Below are 19,059 nucleotides of genomic sequence, written 5' to 3' on the forward strand. Positions count from 1 at the left end.
TAATATTTCCTGAAAGCAACGATCGTTGTGTTATTTTATTTATTACTAAGAAAAAGAAGTTTATATTGAAGGTCGCATATTTCTCGTTGCCGTGAAAGTCTAAGACGTAAACTGCTACGTGCATGAGGCACGGGAAGACGTGAGTTGAAGTAGTGCGAAGATGGCGGACGCAAAACTTTCTAATGTTGACAAAGATGAGGTAAGGATTCCAATGTTGGGAATTGCAATACCTGTAAAATAAAAATAGGTAGGTTCAGACAGCTGCACGTTTCGTCAACACCTTGTTACCGCTCAGTCAGCCAATGTGTCTCGCGTTTACTAATTTCTCAAATGAAATACATATTTGTGATACGATATCTCTTATACTAGTTAAAAGTTCACCTTGCTTAATACGTCATCTCATTGAACTGGGATCATGGGACCGATTGATTTGTAGCTTATAACTGATCTTTTCAAGATAACGGAATACATTGTCCTCAATTGAGATACAATAGCGACACACTTTAATAGCGAAATCAGGCCAGGCAAAAATTTACATGGTATAAATGCCACACTGTGACACATGGTATTGGGGATGCATACAGTACAACTGCCACCTGGAGACTCAGAGCGTACCGGGGTATGCTGTGTGCAACCCAGTCCATCCTTAGACACTGAAGCGAGCTAATCAGCGTCAGACTGGGAACAAAATGCAATCGGATTTAGTAATGAACGGCAGGGATATCCTTTGGAACCATTTTCCGGTCAGTATCTTTAATTTGTGAGTTGCCTTTTTTCCTTTCATATGGCATCGATAGAGTCATAGATGTAAAGGTCACAAAGTCCTTTAGTCTTTCACCTTTCATGAGATTGTAATATATGTACTCACGAAGCAGGTGTACATCATTTGACGAAGTAACCTGTACAAATGTTTCAAGGACAAAATACACAACTGCCATAAAGGACAGAGTTATGATATTTTTCTTTCTTCTTTATCAGTTTGATTTTATAAAAGTTTTTCGTTTTGTTCTGATGGATTTGAAAGAATTACTGGTGCACTGGTGTCTTCACTGATTGCCAGAAATCTAAAATTCGGCTAGTCTGCATAGATATAACTCACAAATACTTCAATCATGTATTTGAAAATTTTAGTACAAACACAAAATTATATATGTCGCAGGTCACTGCACTGTAATTAGAGTATGAATCAATGTTTTAGGTCAACGTGTTACATGCAGAATATGATATAATTAACAGCTGATGTAAACCATATTCATAAAATGGCAAAGTATGCAAAATGTATTCCTTTAATTAAAGGGACAAAGTCGCCCATTTTTTTCATGAATTTTGTTTGATATGAGATTCTATTTATATTGTTTGACATGTTGAAAGATACTGAATGAATGGGTGACCATGCATATATTTGACCCCAGTTTTAGGTACGATACATGAAACCACCACAAAAATGAATTATGGTCATGACCATTAATTCATTCTCGCGATGGTTTCATTTCATTTGTCTAAAACTGGGGTCAAATATACGCATTGTCACCCATTCATTCAGTATCTTTCAACATGTCAAACAATATAAATAGTATCTGATATCAAACAAAATTCATGAAAAAATGGGCGACTTTGTCCCTTTAATATGCAGTCATCAAGGCAGTTTTCTTTAAGGTTCTATCACCAACAACTAATATTCATAAAAGGTTTTAAAAAATTATTGTGAGTTTTGATTCTAAGATTATCTTGCCAAATGTCACAGGTTCATGCTTCTGGGTTTTATGTCAGTCAAAAGTAAAGAATATGCCCTCGCCCTTCAGACATTGATTTTTAATTTTTTATTCTTGATTTGAAAAGGATGATTAAAGTATTTGTTCGAAAGTTTAAGCAAAAATCTGTAAAATTTAAGATGCAAACAATTTTCCTAAGGTTTGTAAGAGAAAGATACTTTCAAGTTTTTGAATGTATACGTTTCAGTGTCATCCAGAGGTATGGTAACCCTTTAAAGTTTCAAGGTGAAATGGTCTTAGCAAAATGACTGGGCTGTCATCTAGAAGTTGTGATACCTGCTGATGTAAGATGATAAGAAGCATGTCCTTTTCAAGTATAGTAACTGTAACATTGTGGTTGTAGAGTTGTATAATTGACTTATCTTCTTGGACACGTACATATTATGTGCAGGACCTTGAAGAAACAGGAATATTGAACAAAATTTTGTTTAGTGACTCAAGTGATAAACAAAATGTTTGAATGTAAGTTTGTAAAATGACATATACAAATACCAGCAATGACAGGCACATTCTGAGATGAGAGCTTTAGTGATTGATTAGTGATTTCAGTCTTCACAAGGTCTGTGTGAGAACACAACGACAGACAGACTGTGACGAGAACACCGTGATGATGCAAGGACTGTGACAATAACACAGTGACTGATGGACTATGATGATAGCACAGTGATGGAGGGACTTTGATGAGAACAACTCCATAACAAAAGAATGTATTTAAAAGTTTTCCAGTCAAGAGTGTTTGATTCCCTGTCCTTGGCTGTCTTCCATCATAACTTGAATATACTCCATCTACCTGTCTATATATCCATGTAAAGCATGGAAGCCAGAGTAGAACCAGTGTAACACACAAGTTGTACTCTAGCATGTCCACTGCACCCATAGACAATTGAATGTTGATTCAATCCTGGTATGTCTCCTAGTGATAAGGTCTGACCTCATGACCTTGTCATAGATTAAAGGGACAAACCAGTACAACTTGAGGTCATGTGTTATCTGTTTCCTCTGTGACAATATTTACCTTGATAAGTGCTGTCTAACCCTTGTCTGAAGTAACTGATCCTCATAATTAATCCCTCTTACCTAAGACACTCTTGATACTCTTGTCCTTTTGATTGAGGACCAAGCTGATAGTAGTTCAACTGATTAGTCGTACATGTAATGCGTACCTCAGTCAAGTCAGGTATTGTACCTCAGTCAAGTAAGGTATACACAGGGCACCTGAATTGAAGTGGAACATGGTTAAATGATATCTCAATGACATCTCCAAAGATTTCATTTTCACGCAGAACAGAGAATGGAAATTATGATATTTTACCATGGTAGAACTGTTCTTATGTGTGAATCAGTTGAGATTGTAACACACCTCATCCGCAGTCTGTGTTCTAATTCGCCAATTGTCAGTCACGTGGGATGCGTTCTTTTGTGCTGATCCACGTAAACGACGTCATCAGGCATCATTTGTCGGAACTGTTGCAGTTCCGAAAAATGATGCCCGCTGACGTCAAAAAAAACATTGGCGCATGCGCGAACTGGAATGTAAACAAAGATGCCGTCTGCGGACGAGCGAAACGATAGTCGAGAAATTTCTCGGTTTATCCTACTTTCTGAAGAAGAACTGAATGCTCTAGTTTCAAACAAGGACTCGAAACGAACGAAGACGATAATCAAAGGTGCATTGAACGTTTTGCAGAAGTATTGCGACCCTGTCGGCAAAAACTTTTCTTGCTGAACCACTCCAACATATTACATCATATAGCTTAGGCCTACATGCGACAACTTTTGTGTATGGTACGTTCTTATGTATGACTACGGATGAGGTGTGTTACAAAACACATATTGACTGGCCATGAGGGCAACAGCATACGTCTTTAACCCCTCGGGCCTGTGAGTCACCCCCAAAAACAGACTGTTTCCCTCGGCCTACGGCCTCGGGAAACAGTCTGTTTTTGGGGGTGACTCACAGTCCCTCGGGGTACAGACGTATGCTGTTGCCCTCATGGCCAGTCAATATGTGTATACTGTTTCACAGCCCCTTTGTTGGCTGTAAAGTCTTTTGATTTTGACACCCACAACAATAGCTAGGACACGGTGATAGAGGGACTGTGGCACAGCTAGGACTGTGCAAGGGCAAAACAAGGTGGCATATTCTGAGTGTACTCTCCAACTTGCTTCACATGGCTTTGCCATTGAAAGCTCACAATAAAAAAGGCTTCTCAGCCAAAGTAGGCTGTGAAAGAGCCTGCATCATTTAGTGTTGCATCTGAACTGTATGCAGGAAAACCTGAAATAGTGATTGTCTGAAAGTAACTTTAGGTTGTGATATTCATTCTGATATTTTAAAATCTTCTCTGGCTAGTTTATGAGCAACACCCATTTAATCATTGGCCAATGGTGAGAGGAACATTTGGGCTTATTTACTTTCAAAGGGACACCAGTGACATCATCGTCTCTCTTGGAGACCATTCACTTTCAAATGAGCTGTTTTTTATGCTACCGCCCTAAAAGTGGACCTCGAGGCTAGACGGAATGGGGTCGGTGGCATGAAGGCCGTAAGCGATGTATACGGTCTAGGCAAGCGAGACAACCAATGATGTAGCATGCATTAAGTAGCATATAGACAACCAATGATGAAGCATGAATTGTGTAGCATGACCAGTACATTTTAGTATGGGGTTTGGAAGATACCGGTATATGGTTCCGGAAAACTGTACCACTTTTGATGTCATCTAATATGGTTGCATTGATGTTCCTGGTCAAACTTTGATAAAGTAATCAGAGAACCCTGGTAAAATTTACCCAGATGCCACACCCACTATCTTCTCAACCCCCACCCCTTAGCAAAACCACTGTTATCATTATGCTTCAAGAGGAGCAGTATATGTCTTGATTTCATACAATGTAATGTTATCATGATTCATCCAGAATATGACATGTAAACATCCATAATTATTACAATCTATTCAATTTCATGATAGAAAATAGTAGATACAATGTGCATAAATGAAAAAATTTAATATGAATTAACATGACCAAAAGTGGAATGGTGCATGATTACTAGTTTGTCTTGAGTCCTCAAGTAAATATCAGAGTCATTGGCCTTCCAAACCTTTTAAAATCTCAGAAGTGTAGTAAAAAGTAATGTATGTTAAGGTAAGATTTCCCCTGATATTCTTGAACATAATTGGAGGAGTCATCACAGGGGAAAACTTACACACATACATACATGATGTAATCATGCACATTTTCTGTAACTTGAGAATTTCCATATAAATTCTCTAAAGCCATAGAAAAACAGTATGTATGCTCAAGTGTAAGTTATAGCAGTATGAAAAATTCTTCTGAACTTCCATGCAGTTTTTAAAGGTATGAATGAAAATGTGATACTGGTATCCGTGAAGAAGATTTCATCCAATTTTATTTCTGAAAAGACTGTCAAAGTCATGGTGATGTACAAAGAAAGAGTGACCAATGGTCTTCATAGGGTTTAAAATACATTCCCTGACTAGTCCTTAGTTTAATGAAACAACAATGGTAACTCAAAAGATACTTTCTATCGGACACAAAAATGAGACAATATACCATTAATGCAGAATACATGGCAGCATGTCAAACTATCCATTTCATGATCCTCTTTCTGCCAGACAACATCACCTCCCTATCTGCAAATTCAGCAAAGCAGTATTTAGTTGAAAGCACATGTATAATCACTTACTGGGCTTTGTCTGTTACAGCAGCTCTAGTCGGCACACAGTCCATGTAGCCGACAATGAGATGCAAATGATATGCAGTTAAGGTCTCCTCAACTAACTTTCAGCTGGTTGCTCACTTTCTACTATTTTTATAGTATTTTATACAAAGGCACAGACTTATTCTACCTGCAACTTAAAACTGATAGTGATTTTGTAGCTCATTCTTTACTATTTTTCATACTTTTTGGTACCCAATAACAGACACTTCGTGTTCGTGTCGGCTACATGGACGATCTGCCCTCTAGGGCTAGAGTCTGTAAAAATCATGTTTGCAGTATGTATTTATTCAGGGGGCCTTCAAATGTTCATTTTTTGTTAAAATGCACCATATTGGACGTGTTGTATTTCACAAGTTTTAACCAGCATGACCTGACAGTGAAATATGAACTTGGCGGTAGGATAAGGCTCAATCTTACTGCAACTGTTCTCTTCACTTCCATGTTGAAATACAGTTATGCAGTACGTGTGTTGTCACTGTGTTCCTAGTTATCTAAATCAGCTAGTCTGTCACACACAACCGTTACCCTTAACCCTTTTCCTGCCAAGTCCATATTTCACCACCAGGTCAAGATGGTTAAAATTAATGAAACACAACATATTCCATATGATGTATTTTAACATAATACTGTACATTTGAAGGCTGTTGAAAACATAATACTGTAAAGTTGATTTTTTTTGGACAAAAGATGCTATAACATACCAAGCCAAGTGGGTGAAAATACGTCATGTTTTGGCTCAATACTGCTTTTACTGACTTGGCTGATGGGGAAGTGATACAGTTATTACTGTCTGGCAGGAAAAGGGATAAACTGACTGTATTCTGAATTTGAAAAGAAACAAAGTAGGGAAGTGTCGAATCATTTGCCTTATTTCAGTTTGCTGCTGCCTAAAGTGTTAATGTACTATTTCAAAGATTCTTTAAGTTTGACAACATTCACATACCAGCTTTGCATAGGAGCTACAATGTTGAATTTACATTTTGTTCTTTCTCAAAGATACTGGACTATCATTACCTATAATCTATAAAATGTTTTGATTTTCCAATTATTAAATAATTTACTGGAATAACACCATCAGTTCTTGTAAAGTGACGATTAAATTAACATTGTGTTTCTCAGTTGCATTTACATGTATGGAAGGAAAATGGACACCATCACCACCGGAAAAGTAATATAGTGTTGCAAAAATATACAACAATATGGCAGATAGGGTTCTTGTTTGTACAGTGTATATGTTCAACTGTTGAACAGCCAGAGTTTGGCTTAACTGTACAAGCTGTATATGAGGCAAAAGTGCGTAGTATTATTATAGTAATTATGCTCACCTGTCTGTTTGACGTCAAAGACTCCTTCATGTTTCAAATACCTTGCATTCTGATCACATATCTTTCACCTGAAAGAAAAAGTTGTATACCGGTATGTCATTGTTTGAATGGGGAGGGGTCCAGGCATCCTCCTCTGCTATTGGTTCATCTGTGAGCTTTTACCACCATGTTTAAAATATGTGTCTTTCACTGGTGAGTGATTTGATGGCCAGTTCTGCAGCTGACACCAGCTCTGTGTGTCACAGGATTAAAGCTTGTCATATTGAAACAGATTAGCGCTGGACTATACAGTAAAAATGTGAAAATTGTTGACGTGAGTACACTTCCATCAAGAAGGCTGCAGCGTGAAGAAGACAGCACTGTTTCTAGGAGGAACAACACACACACATGTGGCAAAGATGACCTCCATCTCTTTACTCGAATTAATCACTAACGTAGGTCAAATTCCATATTTGTAAAATTTACAGTGCTGTTTTGATTTGTAGACTGAAATATAGCAATGTATGGTTGAGTGATGTCGTTGTGGTGGAGGTTCGATGTTTACAATGTTATTTCAGGGACTAAATAGAGTGACATTTGCATCAATTATGAAAATACACAATCTGGTCAAATTAGGTACAACTCTCATTGTCTCAATATCAGTGATGCACATAGGATGTGTGATGTAAAGCCCATGGCATTGCAATAATAGGGTACGTAGCTGTCAGTGGAAAGTCTACTGATTGTTAGAGAACATCTGTGCCTCATTGAATTTGTTTGATGGTCAGTCAGTTTTACAATTCATTCAGTTTGACAAGTCGCAAATTCAATGACAGAGACCTAGCAAAAACACTGATGTGGTCATCCGTCTGCTTGTTCAATGGAATAATTGTTTCCTGAAGTTTCATGAGACTTGCAGCCCCAAATCTAGTTGTTTGTCTGGTTTTTACTTTTCGTGATTATGAAACCCAGGCTCACTCCTATAAATGCCAGGTTACCATGGTAATCAAGTGTTTTCTGTCAGTTTCACCATTCAGGCCTGCATGATATGTTAATGATATGACAGCAAAGCATAATTGCTATGTAAAGAAGAATAAAACACAAGTACATACATGTAAATAATATGTATGTAATTCAGCATATAGATGAACAGACGATGTGCCAAGAGTGTGGTCTGGCTCTGGACTGAAAAAACTACATACATGTACCAGTGTTTATGCATTCATCTTGTCATCAGATTAGGAGGCATTGGAACTTGAGACCTTTATTACAGTTTCAATGATCAGCCGCAGTCCTGACTGTTTTCCTGTTTTCACAGGTGAAAAGTTGTGTTTTGGTCTCTGAAGGATGAGGACTGCAACAAATCATGCAAATGATACTGGTGTATGATGTCAATCATAGTGTACTCTAATGCCCAGTAAGATAAGGGGCCTTCTTTGATCTTACGCTTGCCTTTGGTTCTGTTGTATTATCAGGAGTTGTTTGAAAGGGACGCATCGTTTATTTAATTAATGAAGTTATCCATTTAATATTATTTAATACTTTGAGAGAACTCTCAACATAATTATATCAATCTTTAGCGTGACACCAACACGTACCGGTATTTTTTATGATACTGCACTGACCATGTACAACTTTTATTGTGAGCTATGTTGTTGAACTTCATTCAGTCAAAGACTTCCTCTTCCACAAACTTGGGTGTCTCATTTGCAAATGAGAAAACAATATTTCGACTGTTGTTATTAAAATACTCACCAGATGTCCTGAGTATTTAACAAATTTATGCATATTTGTAGTAGATTGTTTCCTGTTTGCAGTTTTGCTAATTTATGATGGTATGTATTGACCATTGCCAGCTTGTTCCTGTCATTGTACGGTGGTTTGTTTTTTTATCGTCCATAGGTAGTACATATTTAAAGGCAAATAAGTTGGTGAATTTCAATGATTTATTTTCCAACGAAAATTCCACAATCAACATTGAACTATGAAAACTGCATAATTTTGAGAAAAGTAATTTATGGTTTCATGAAATTTTGGAACTATCTTTAAATCTTTTCTTTCAGACAATATTGTACTGAGAAATATTTTACAATCGTTCAGAAACACCTGCATTTTAATTAATACAGTCTTTTTCCATCCCCAAAAAATGGCATTAGTTTCAAAGTGGAAAAATTAAAGTTGAACCAAAAGTAATCATATGGCTATTCGTGCTTGTATTCAGATTCAGCGTTCAGTTGTCAGATTAACATGAATGACAGACGCGTATCACTAACTTTTCATGCTTATAGATATTCAGAAGCTTAAACTGACATCTGTAAGTATTTGTGATACTGAAGATCTAACATGAAAATGCAGATATATGCAATACACATATCATCTTACAATGCACACAACACCAGACACACATGTACCGGTATATTATGCACAGACAAGCTGAATACTGGGTTTTTCAAAGTGCATGTGAAAGTACTTGTTATTTACTCAGAGGGGAAAAAATGATGAAAAGTTGTCAAAGTGACAGTTGTCAGGATACTTCAGAAATGTAATTTTCTAGGTACATGTTTTTTTCTGTGACCTCTGAGGAAAACCTTAGTGCAAGGTTGACAATCTGTATCATATCTCTGCAAATAATTTTTTATTCCACTTTACTGGCATGGTAATTACAAAATTTAGATCTGCTAGGATAATTTAGTATTTACTGTATACCCGTATTCTGAAATTCAAATTATAAAGGGACAAACTAACCGTTCCTACTGTTACTCTCAAATCAAAATAAATCATCATGGATGAAATACTGTTGAATAATTGGTATAAATTGATCAGCTTGTATGGAAGTTTCAGCAAAATCAGGAACTTTTGGTTTTGTCTCTTGCTGATAATGTCCTGGATAGCAAGGAAATGACCTTGTCACAAGATAAAGCTGATATTACAATATGTAAATTATTGGTTTCCCACAATGCATCTGTGTGACCTGTAGGTCGACCCTGTAGCAGAAGACCACACGGAGTGGAAATAAGAGTGGCAGTTTCCAGCTGTGTGCTGGTACACTCCCACTTTCTGACTAGTATAATTTCACGTACCGTAATGAGTTGTAGTATAGACACAACTGCACAACAAAACAGGAAAACGTACGGCAGGGAAAATGGACATTTGGTCTAACATAAATTCCAATCTTACTCACAGGCCGACGCTACTCTAAGGGCCAACAAGAGTGTCATGGAATTTCAAGCTTTAGCAAAGCGTGATGCTGAGCGAGCAATGGAGTCTGAGTTGGATAAACTGAAAGAAACTGCAAAAGCTAATGAAACTGAGGTAAGTTGAATCAATCAAAATTAGATCTCCACGAGCTTGACATCTTGCATAACTTGTGTAGAGACAACCTTTGTACTACTGCACACAATATACTCAACTTGTTTGCTTTAGTCATAGTTGGCCTGTAGCAATGGTACGAGTAACTCGTTATCAGTAAAATCTGACACATAAAGATATACGTTTGTCAGCAACCCAAAAACAAAAGAAATCTCACAGAGTTGAGGGGATAATGCAAGGCATGTACATTCTGGATGTTAAGGGTCCAGTTAGAGATTTATGCAGAACTAGGAATTTCAAAGAAAACTTTATAATGTTATAATTCATTTTCTGTGAAAAGAAACAATACAGTTTACATTATCAACAATTACTAGGGTACTATAAGAAGTATTCCTGGCGACTTTTGGAAAGAAACTTGAAAATAATTGAGTACAGGGGTTCTGCATATATAAAAAACCCTCAGAATTAGAAAAAAAAGTCACGTTGCTGGTGTCCTTTGAATTTGAATGCAGCTCCTTTAAGGGAAAGGATTGAGTCTTAATAACTTTTTCTAAGACATAGTCACCACAGTTCCAGTATCTCTCAGTATGATCATGGACCTGCATGGTGTGATCCACACATTTTTCAATGTTAATGGTGCCAGGATTTTTGCTTGACTTATACACACAGTGAAAAAGAACACGTGTAAACCCATTCACCGTCTTTTGTGTATTTTCTATCCACATTATAATGTTACAATTAACAAATCCTCTAAACAAAAGTCACCAGTGAACATACTGAAGGGTAGAGTGTCCTCTGAACAATGTGATTATGTAAAGGTTGTCTTTTGTATTTAACCACAGTCGCATGGACGGACTGTGATTCAAACCACTCTCCCAGTCACTTATCCTGCAGGAAGCGAAGATTGTATGCTATTACCCTTATGGTATTCATTGTTGGGTGAAGCTATCAATGTACCTTATGAAATATTTACTCTAAGAATTACCGTGATGAAAGACTCACTAGATCTGAAAAATAGTTCAAATGCATCTGATTTGTAACCATGAAGGTTGGAAAAGGGAGCTTTTTGATGAAAAATGTGAATCTGATTTTAAGTAGCGCCCATACCATTATTTTGTTAGATATGTTGTACTATACCAGTCCAACTGAAATTCTCACGATGGTGATCACATTTCATGTCTCATTTTACCTACCGTGTCAAAGCACGCCAATTATGCATAGTTTCACAATATGTTATTCTGTGGTTGGTTTTGATATACCCATGTGTAGGTGATTCTGTGGTTGGTTTTGATATACCCATGTGTAGGTGGTTCTGTAACATGATAACATGTATGAACGGCAAGATACAAACTCTTGTCAAGATGAAAGAAATTTTTATCTCAGATTTTGAAATATTGTCGTTTGATATTCAGTATTCATATTGATCAAAATGATTCCAATCATCTGAAAAAAATATTTCAGGTAAATGCTAGAGGTTAAAGTGCAATATTTATAAACAATACACCAGGTTGTAAAAATTGTCTTCACAGAATTATGTCAATGTGCATCAAATTAGATTCCTGTGATTTTTGTATTCTGTAAAAGAGTTAAAGTTTTAACACATTTCTATGAGACTGGAGTTCCCTACACCCTACAGGGGAACCGTGCCTACATACAAGATTTCACATACATTGTCATTTTTCACAATGTCATTCAACAGTCATACATGTAGGGTCCATGCATCACAGAGTTGCAGAGTTACTGCTTAATTGCCTTGTTCTTTTGAAAAAAATTAGAAGATGCGTCCGTTGCAGTACCATATTTTACAAATATTGTCATTTAACACAAACAAACTGCTTTTATTCACATGTATGTAGTCATTTCCTTTCCATCAAGATCAAGCAATGATACAGGAGTTTATGATAATTCAAGTGTAACTGTACTAGTCATATACTTCTCTAATAATGTTGAGTGCTGATAAAAAAGTTGACTGTCTTTAAAGGTTGTCACTGAGGTTTGTGGACCAATCATCAGACTTCTGTGTATCTTTCAAATGACCAATCATTGGACATCTTGTATCTTTCAAATGACCAATCATTGGACATCTGTGTATCTTTCAAATGACCAATCATTGGACATCTTGTATCTTTCAAATGACCAATCAGTGGACATCTGTGTGTCTTTCAATGGAAATATCAATCGTTGGACATCTAACAAAACATAGAAGTGTTTGAGTCTTTGTTGTTGATGACAATGAATGTGTAAAATCGCAAGTATTTTATACAGACTCTAATGTCGATCTGATCATTAATTAGAGCAAATGAATGAGCATTCTGCTTCCATTTCCACAGTCAATTGATCAATGGCTGGCTGGCAAAGACAAGTACTTTTATTTCTGATCTAAAAATTTGTCAGTTTGCATCCACAGTCTGCATTTTTGTGAGCACTTCTAATATATTGGTCTCTTTACTTAGTGGACGTATGGTTCAATTCAAATGCATTTTTTGTGCTGGTACCTTTACAAACATATGTGAACTGTTACTTGGTGATTGTAGAAACAAAAAATACCCAGCAATGGGTTTTCTAATGTATCATTCCCTTACAATTATAAAATAAAACTGGTAATTCAGGAGAATTATGTGTTGTATGTTGTTTAGTGTAATGGACTTTTGTGTAATTGTCAAATTAAAAAGAAAATTGTTGGCAATGATTTTGCTCAAATGGATGACAATGAATAGGAAAATGGTACATTGAATATAAACTGTGATAGCCATAGAGAAGTGCTAGTGCATATGACAGGACATCTTGTATTTAGACTGTTGTGTTTTTACAATTATTTGCTGGTACATGTATGCTGCTTTGGACCCATTTTGAATCCTACTATGTAAATGAACTTGTCACCATCTTCCTTTTCTTTTGTATGAAAATTTAATACGGTATCTTCCTGTAGATATGTGACTTTCAAATATCTGTAAATTTTGAGATAATTTGTTTCCTTTGTACAAAATTTGCATGGTGACCTTGATTTTCATTATTGATTTTGAAAGAGAATAGCTTTAAGTTTCCTTGAGGAAATTTTTGAGCAAAAGTTTAGGTCATTCAGTTCAGGTACATGTACATGTACCTACCATCTTCAAGCCGCAATTTTCAATCTCAGGTTCTCGCATTAATGGAGTTCTCCTCCCAGTCAAAGACTTGACCGGTACAATGTTTGATTTCAATAACATTTATTACACAAACTGATTTCACCTTTTGTCACCATTTGCAAATCCTGCAAACAGAGTTTACACAAGCGTTTGATTGACAGTCTGTTCAAATCGCCAAAGGTCATTGATTCCCCACCACCAACGTTCAAATTTCCTAAAAAAATGTCTTCCAGTCACGTTAGAATTTGAATATAACCACAGAGTTCAATCGGCAGCAGCTTCGCGCTGGCTGCTTAGCAGTCTAGAAGTGTTTTTGCGGCCGGAAAAAACTAAAATGTGGCATTTTCTGGAGCGTGGTACCCGCATGTTGACTGTTTGGTGTCCACTTACACAATGAACACCGCCACAGCTTCGCACCCTTTTAAAGGGAGGCTCCACCTTTAAAGAAACTTTAAAGAGGGCAAATATGATTAACATCAAGACCACATGATATATTAGATTTTTTGTTGAACTAAGATATCTCTGAATTTATTCATTGGATTTCATCAAGTGAATTTTGCTATGATGTACACTTCAAAATTTGACTTTCGTAAATCAATATTTGACAACCATTTTGTAGAAAATGTTGTTATCATACAGCTTTCAATTAATTTCAGTATCAAACTATCAGAATTCTCAGGTTTCACTAATTTTCATTAATGAAAATTTTTGATGGAAGATCTCGGCAATTTCATTTGGTTTCTCACCTTTTCATGTTTTATCAAACAGGAAACGAAGAAGAATTTTGAAGGTTTTAAAAACTTGTTTCATCGTTTCCTCCGAGAGAAAGGACCCTCAGTGGAATGGGAAACATCGAACCATTGCCTCCTGGAGCTGTAAGTATACGCAAATACAATTGTTTAAATATTCCAGACTGTTTTGTTAAATTCAGCTGATGTACTTTTTCTTAAAATGTCACACAGAAGCATTGTAGCAAATCCAAATATTCAAATTTTCTTAACAATCAAATCATTACCTTACTTTCTATTCTATAGATACTGCAGGAAAAGAACAATAATACTGTTGTTCAAGCGCCCTTTGTAAAATGTTTGTTTTTGAAGTATTTTGTCATGTTATAAGTAAACCAAACATTTAGCTTACTGTGTAAGAGACACTGGAAACAGCATTGACTATTAACATTCACCTTGTAAATTGTCCATTATAGAGTTCTGATTCTTGTTATATTGGAAAGACCAGAAACAATTGGAGCAATGAACAAAGATGATGATAACTTGTTTGTTCATAGTATTTTCATATGAGATACTGTATGTTTTTGTCAAAGCGTATTCAAAAATATCAAAAATAATGTGTCCTTGAAAATCTTATACTTTACTCTAGCAGTATTTTGAAGCTCACCTAAAGGCTTTCACAAATGCAAGTGAAACAGTTTTCAGAATTAGCCTGCAGTATTATCGTAAATTCCTGTTTTTACAAATACGTCAATAATTAATCCTGAAATTGTTCAAACCAGAGAAAAGTATGTTTGTCCGCACACTGTCACATCTGGCTACCTGCTTTTGATGGCTTTTTGTTCATTGGTGTGAATGGGATGCATTACCGGATGTATTAAAATATTCCAGTGTGTAACAGATTTGATGATCATGCAACAGTCAGCAGAAAAGTACAGATTTAGAGAACTGGCCTCATTGCGTCCTTAAATGTACCAACTCAACAACTGAATAAAATACTGACATTTCACTCAAACTTCATTATTTAATAAAATCACTTGTTTCATTCTGGTTAAAATTTGTATAGATTTGTCTTATAAGCTTAAAGGGTCAGTACCCCAAACTTGTGATGATTTTTCCTCCTATTTTTGTATTTAATGTCAACTACAGTTTCATGTTTAACTGTCAGAAATATGTTGAGATACACAGAGTAGAACTTGTCAACTCAGCCTGTATATGTGTAAACTGTTATTGTTGACAAATGAATTCTTGACTGGTCTGAAGTTCTAATGTACTGGTATACAAAACATTACATTCCACACATATACCGGTAGACACTGTGCCAGCTAGGTGTTTGAGCATGCTTTGTAAAAGTAAAGGAAGAGCTTGTAATGGGCGTATGAAACAAAAATTATAGTGAAAAAAACATCAAATGTCAATTGCTGTTTACAAACAGAGAAATCTTTGTACCAAGTTCCATCCACAGAAATGTGGCTCAAACAGGGTTGAAATTTTGTTCAAGTAATAAAGTTTTTCTCATTTGCCAGATTTCAATTCCATTATCAATCAAGGTCATATATTCTCATCTTTTGTTACATCTTTCATTAGGGACCTGTAGATAATCAATTTTAGGACAGGGAAATTTGGGAATCTTTTTGGATTGCAAATAACTGATCAAACAGGAACACAAATTGCGGACGCCAGTGAGAGAACCTGAGTTACATCATTGCTTTTTTGGTTCCATAGTCAACTATCAAACAAACCCGGCTTACCAAGTCAGAAAACTTGAAACCCCCTCACATGACTAACACCCCTCCAGAATGACATAAAAATTCCTCTGTGATATTACCTCAAACAAAAGCCCAAGGTACAGATACTGGGCTCGAAATTAACTTTTTACCCTGGTAGTCCACTTGGGCTACCATTTTCTGAAGTTGGTAGCCCAGTGACAGTGGCTGGTAGTCCATGAATATTTTATTTTAGGGTTACTTTACTCGTCCGAGTATAAACCCCGGTTCAGCAACACAAAATAGCAGTAAAACTAGGGGCTTCAACTCGAGAAATCCCATGTTATGTGTCACGAACGCCTAATTTATGCTAATTTATGTACATTTTAACACTTTCTATCACTTTCAAAATCGGCTTACACATCCAAAGAAATTGTAACTTGAGTAAAGAAAAACAGAAAAAAAATTCTCATGATCTTTATGAACTGGCATGCCTTGTTACAAACGAGTCTCTCTATACAGAACGTAATACATTTTACTGATCGACAACCATAGATAAAAGACAAAGAAACTCAGCCAAGCCTAACTGACACAGTGTTTTATATTACTATTTCAAATCAAACTGATTACACAATCTCTTGATATAGAAGCGACAGTTTTGTGAAATTTTAGCATCAAAACCCCAAAACTTGACCCAAGTACGTCTTGTATGCTGCCGATCAACAGCATAGTGTGAACTGGCATGCAAAGACTGCACACGGAAAAGCAACCCAAAATTCTAGTATCAAACACCCGATGCATCTTGTGAAAATAACAACATAGCTGTGAAAATTGTAATAGTCACCAGAAAAAACTCTTCACAGATGAAAGGATAATTGCTTCAAACAAATGAAACTGCATGTTGACTGTATGAAGTTCTTCCGAAAGTGACGGACATTGCTGGCCAAGTATTTCATGTCCCAAGCTTTGGTAGTCCGAGTGGGCTACCATGTCGTGGACTTTGGTAGCCCCAGGGAAAAGTTGGTAGTCTGTGGACGCGGGACTACCGCTAATTTCGAGCCCTGAGATACTGCAACAATTAATGCATGATAGTATCTTCTTCCTATCGTCCATCTGAAGTTTGAGAAGTACCCTTGTGAAATTTGATGACAACAAAACTCATAGAAGACAAAGTTTACAAGCATACAAAAGTTTGTATGTTTTGTTGTATTCTACAGTTCTGGTACCAACTCACTGGTAGCTGTAGTGTAAACATGTCCCTTAATTATCATAAGCCAACACTTGGCTGGAATTTCTCATGAATTACTTTCTATATATTGTAAAGGATTTAGCTTTATATATGTATTTAACAATGTGAAAGTGTGCCACTATAGTAAATACTAACTTACTTATCCTCTTCAAGCAATCCAAACTTTATTTCTCTCTATTAAAACTAGGCCACCATCTTTCCATGTAAACCAGTTTTTCTTCTCAATTCCAGGTGATCAATTACAATGATTTACAGCAACACAATGCCGATAACATCACAGGCATGTTGGACAAACTGGTAGTGGTCAAGTTAAATGGTGGCTTGGGACTAGCATGGGATGCAAAGGCCCTAAGAGTGTAATCAGTGTTCGTAGTGACCTTACTTTCTTGGATTTGACCGTTCAGCAAATAGAGGTTAGTATCTGAACATTAAAGTGCTGCAGTATTCAGCAAACAGATGTTTATTACTCAATGTCAATTCTAATATTCAGCATGTAAACGTTATTTCCCAAATATGAATGCCAATATTGGTTGCTACACAAATGTAATTGCTAGCATTTGGAAGCATAGAGCTGATTGCAATCATAGCATTATGTGCACCATGATAACATTGGCTGCTATTGACTGAAGATTGGCAAACTTGTTCCCTGTGTATTATTGTTTCTCTTTGCAGTTTGTGGACAAAGCAGCAACTTTACCATTTCTGTAAGAGTAATTTCAAAGTCTTGTCAAACTTTTGAAACAATATAATTTACTTTTGCATATTAATAATGAAACCATGGTATCATACACCAGTTAGCCCCATTGGCATGTTACAAGAATGAGCTTTTCCTGTGTAGGATTTTTTGATAGACCTCATTACAAATGAAGAATTTCCATTGAGTTCAAATTGTCCAGATACCCATGATGCCTCATTGCATTTTCACTTCATGTTTTGGCCACTGTAGTAATGTAACAAAAAGCATCGGCAAACTCCACTCGTTTGCAAAATCCCTCAGAAGTGTATGTTAAATGAAACCAGCTGTAATACCAACCCATACCAGTCATGCCTTTTCCATCCTGAATGTAAAACTTGAAATATTGAGAGATACATGCAATTGCTCATGCCTCCATCAGATCTGTTATGCAAGAAACTCAGCAAAAAGACTATGAGTGTCCTTGAAGAGACACCATAGACCTGTTTGAGCGTGAAACCTGTGATCTAGCTGTAACAGCAGTGAAGATTTTGTCTGGTTGAAGATAATGTTCTGCAGTATTCAATGATTTCATTTCCACAAGATAATTGTACTTATCAAAAAAAAATTTTCAAATTTTTTTATGAACTTCGTTACTTGCAGCATCTGAACAAAGAGTATGGTTGTGATGTTCCACTGGTATTAATGAACTCCTTCAATACAGATGAGGACACCAAGAAAATCCTCAGGAAATACAGCGCAGTTGACGTCCGTATATCTACTTTCAATCAAAGCAGGTATGAAATATCATAAAGTAGTTATGTGCATTAAGTTGGAAATCAAGCAAAAGTTAGGTCAGTTTTGAATTTTTGCTTTTCAGTGAGTGAGGATATGGAGATTGTCGTGATGTAGTGTGTGACACATGTCATGAGGCAGTGTGTTTTACATATCATGACAGTATGTGGTACACATGGCGTGACACAGTATGTTATGACTTTGATGATATAGTATGTTACACATATCATGACACGAGGTGTTACACCTGTTGTGACACAGTTTGTTACACATGTCATGATGCATAGTGTTATACATATCATGACACAAGGTGTTACACATATTGTGATGCAAATTGTTACACATATCATTATACAGAATGTTACACCCTGGACTTTGATCACTTCTTAAAAAAACGTTATTGCAACATCACCCATGATGTGGCCTTTATTACTATCTGTCTCCAAAAAATGTCATAAAGGTGATTTTACAAATAATTAATCCTCTTTCTACCAAGCTTCATAGACAAACCATAGACATAAAAACCACTTGGGAGAAAGAGGATTAAAAAGGTCTTTACCTGTGGGTTTAGAACTGCAATAAGCATCCGTGCTACTGTAAGTGCAAATATAGAGTAGTTGACATGTAGTGATAAACCAAACAGATATCTTGTG

At 36.3% G+C, this 19,059-nt stretch overlaps 1 protein-coding gene across 1 annotated transcript in view; it reads left to right on the forward strand.

Annotated features, from left to right (window-relative positions):
* The first annotated feature begins 10 nt into the window (after positions 1-10).
* Positions 11-19,059, forward strand: part of LOC139148870 (UTP--glucose-1-phosphate uridylyltransferase-like) — a 40,256-nt gene continuing 21,207 nt past the window's right edge. Inside the window, 7 exon segments of the mRNA XM_070720298.1 lie at positions 11-199; positions 10,005-10,133; positions 14,024-14,099; positions 14,102-14,130; positions 17,170-17,257; positions 17,260-17,351; positions 18,275-18,408. Coding sequence (XP_070576399.1) covers positions 161-199; positions 10,005-10,133; positions 14,024-14,099; positions 14,102-14,130; positions 17,170-17,257; positions 17,260-17,351; positions 18,275-18,408 — 587 coding nt within the window. The 5' untranslated portion in view covers positions 11-160.

This window comes from Ptychodera flava, chromosome 14, assembly GCF_041260155.1.
Source record: "Ptychodera flava strain L36383 chromosome 14, AS_Pfla_20210202, whole genome shotgun sequence".
In the NCBI taxonomy this organism is placed as follows: Eukaryota; Metazoa; Hemichordata; class Enteropneusta; family Ptychoderidae; genus Ptychodera; species Ptychodera flava.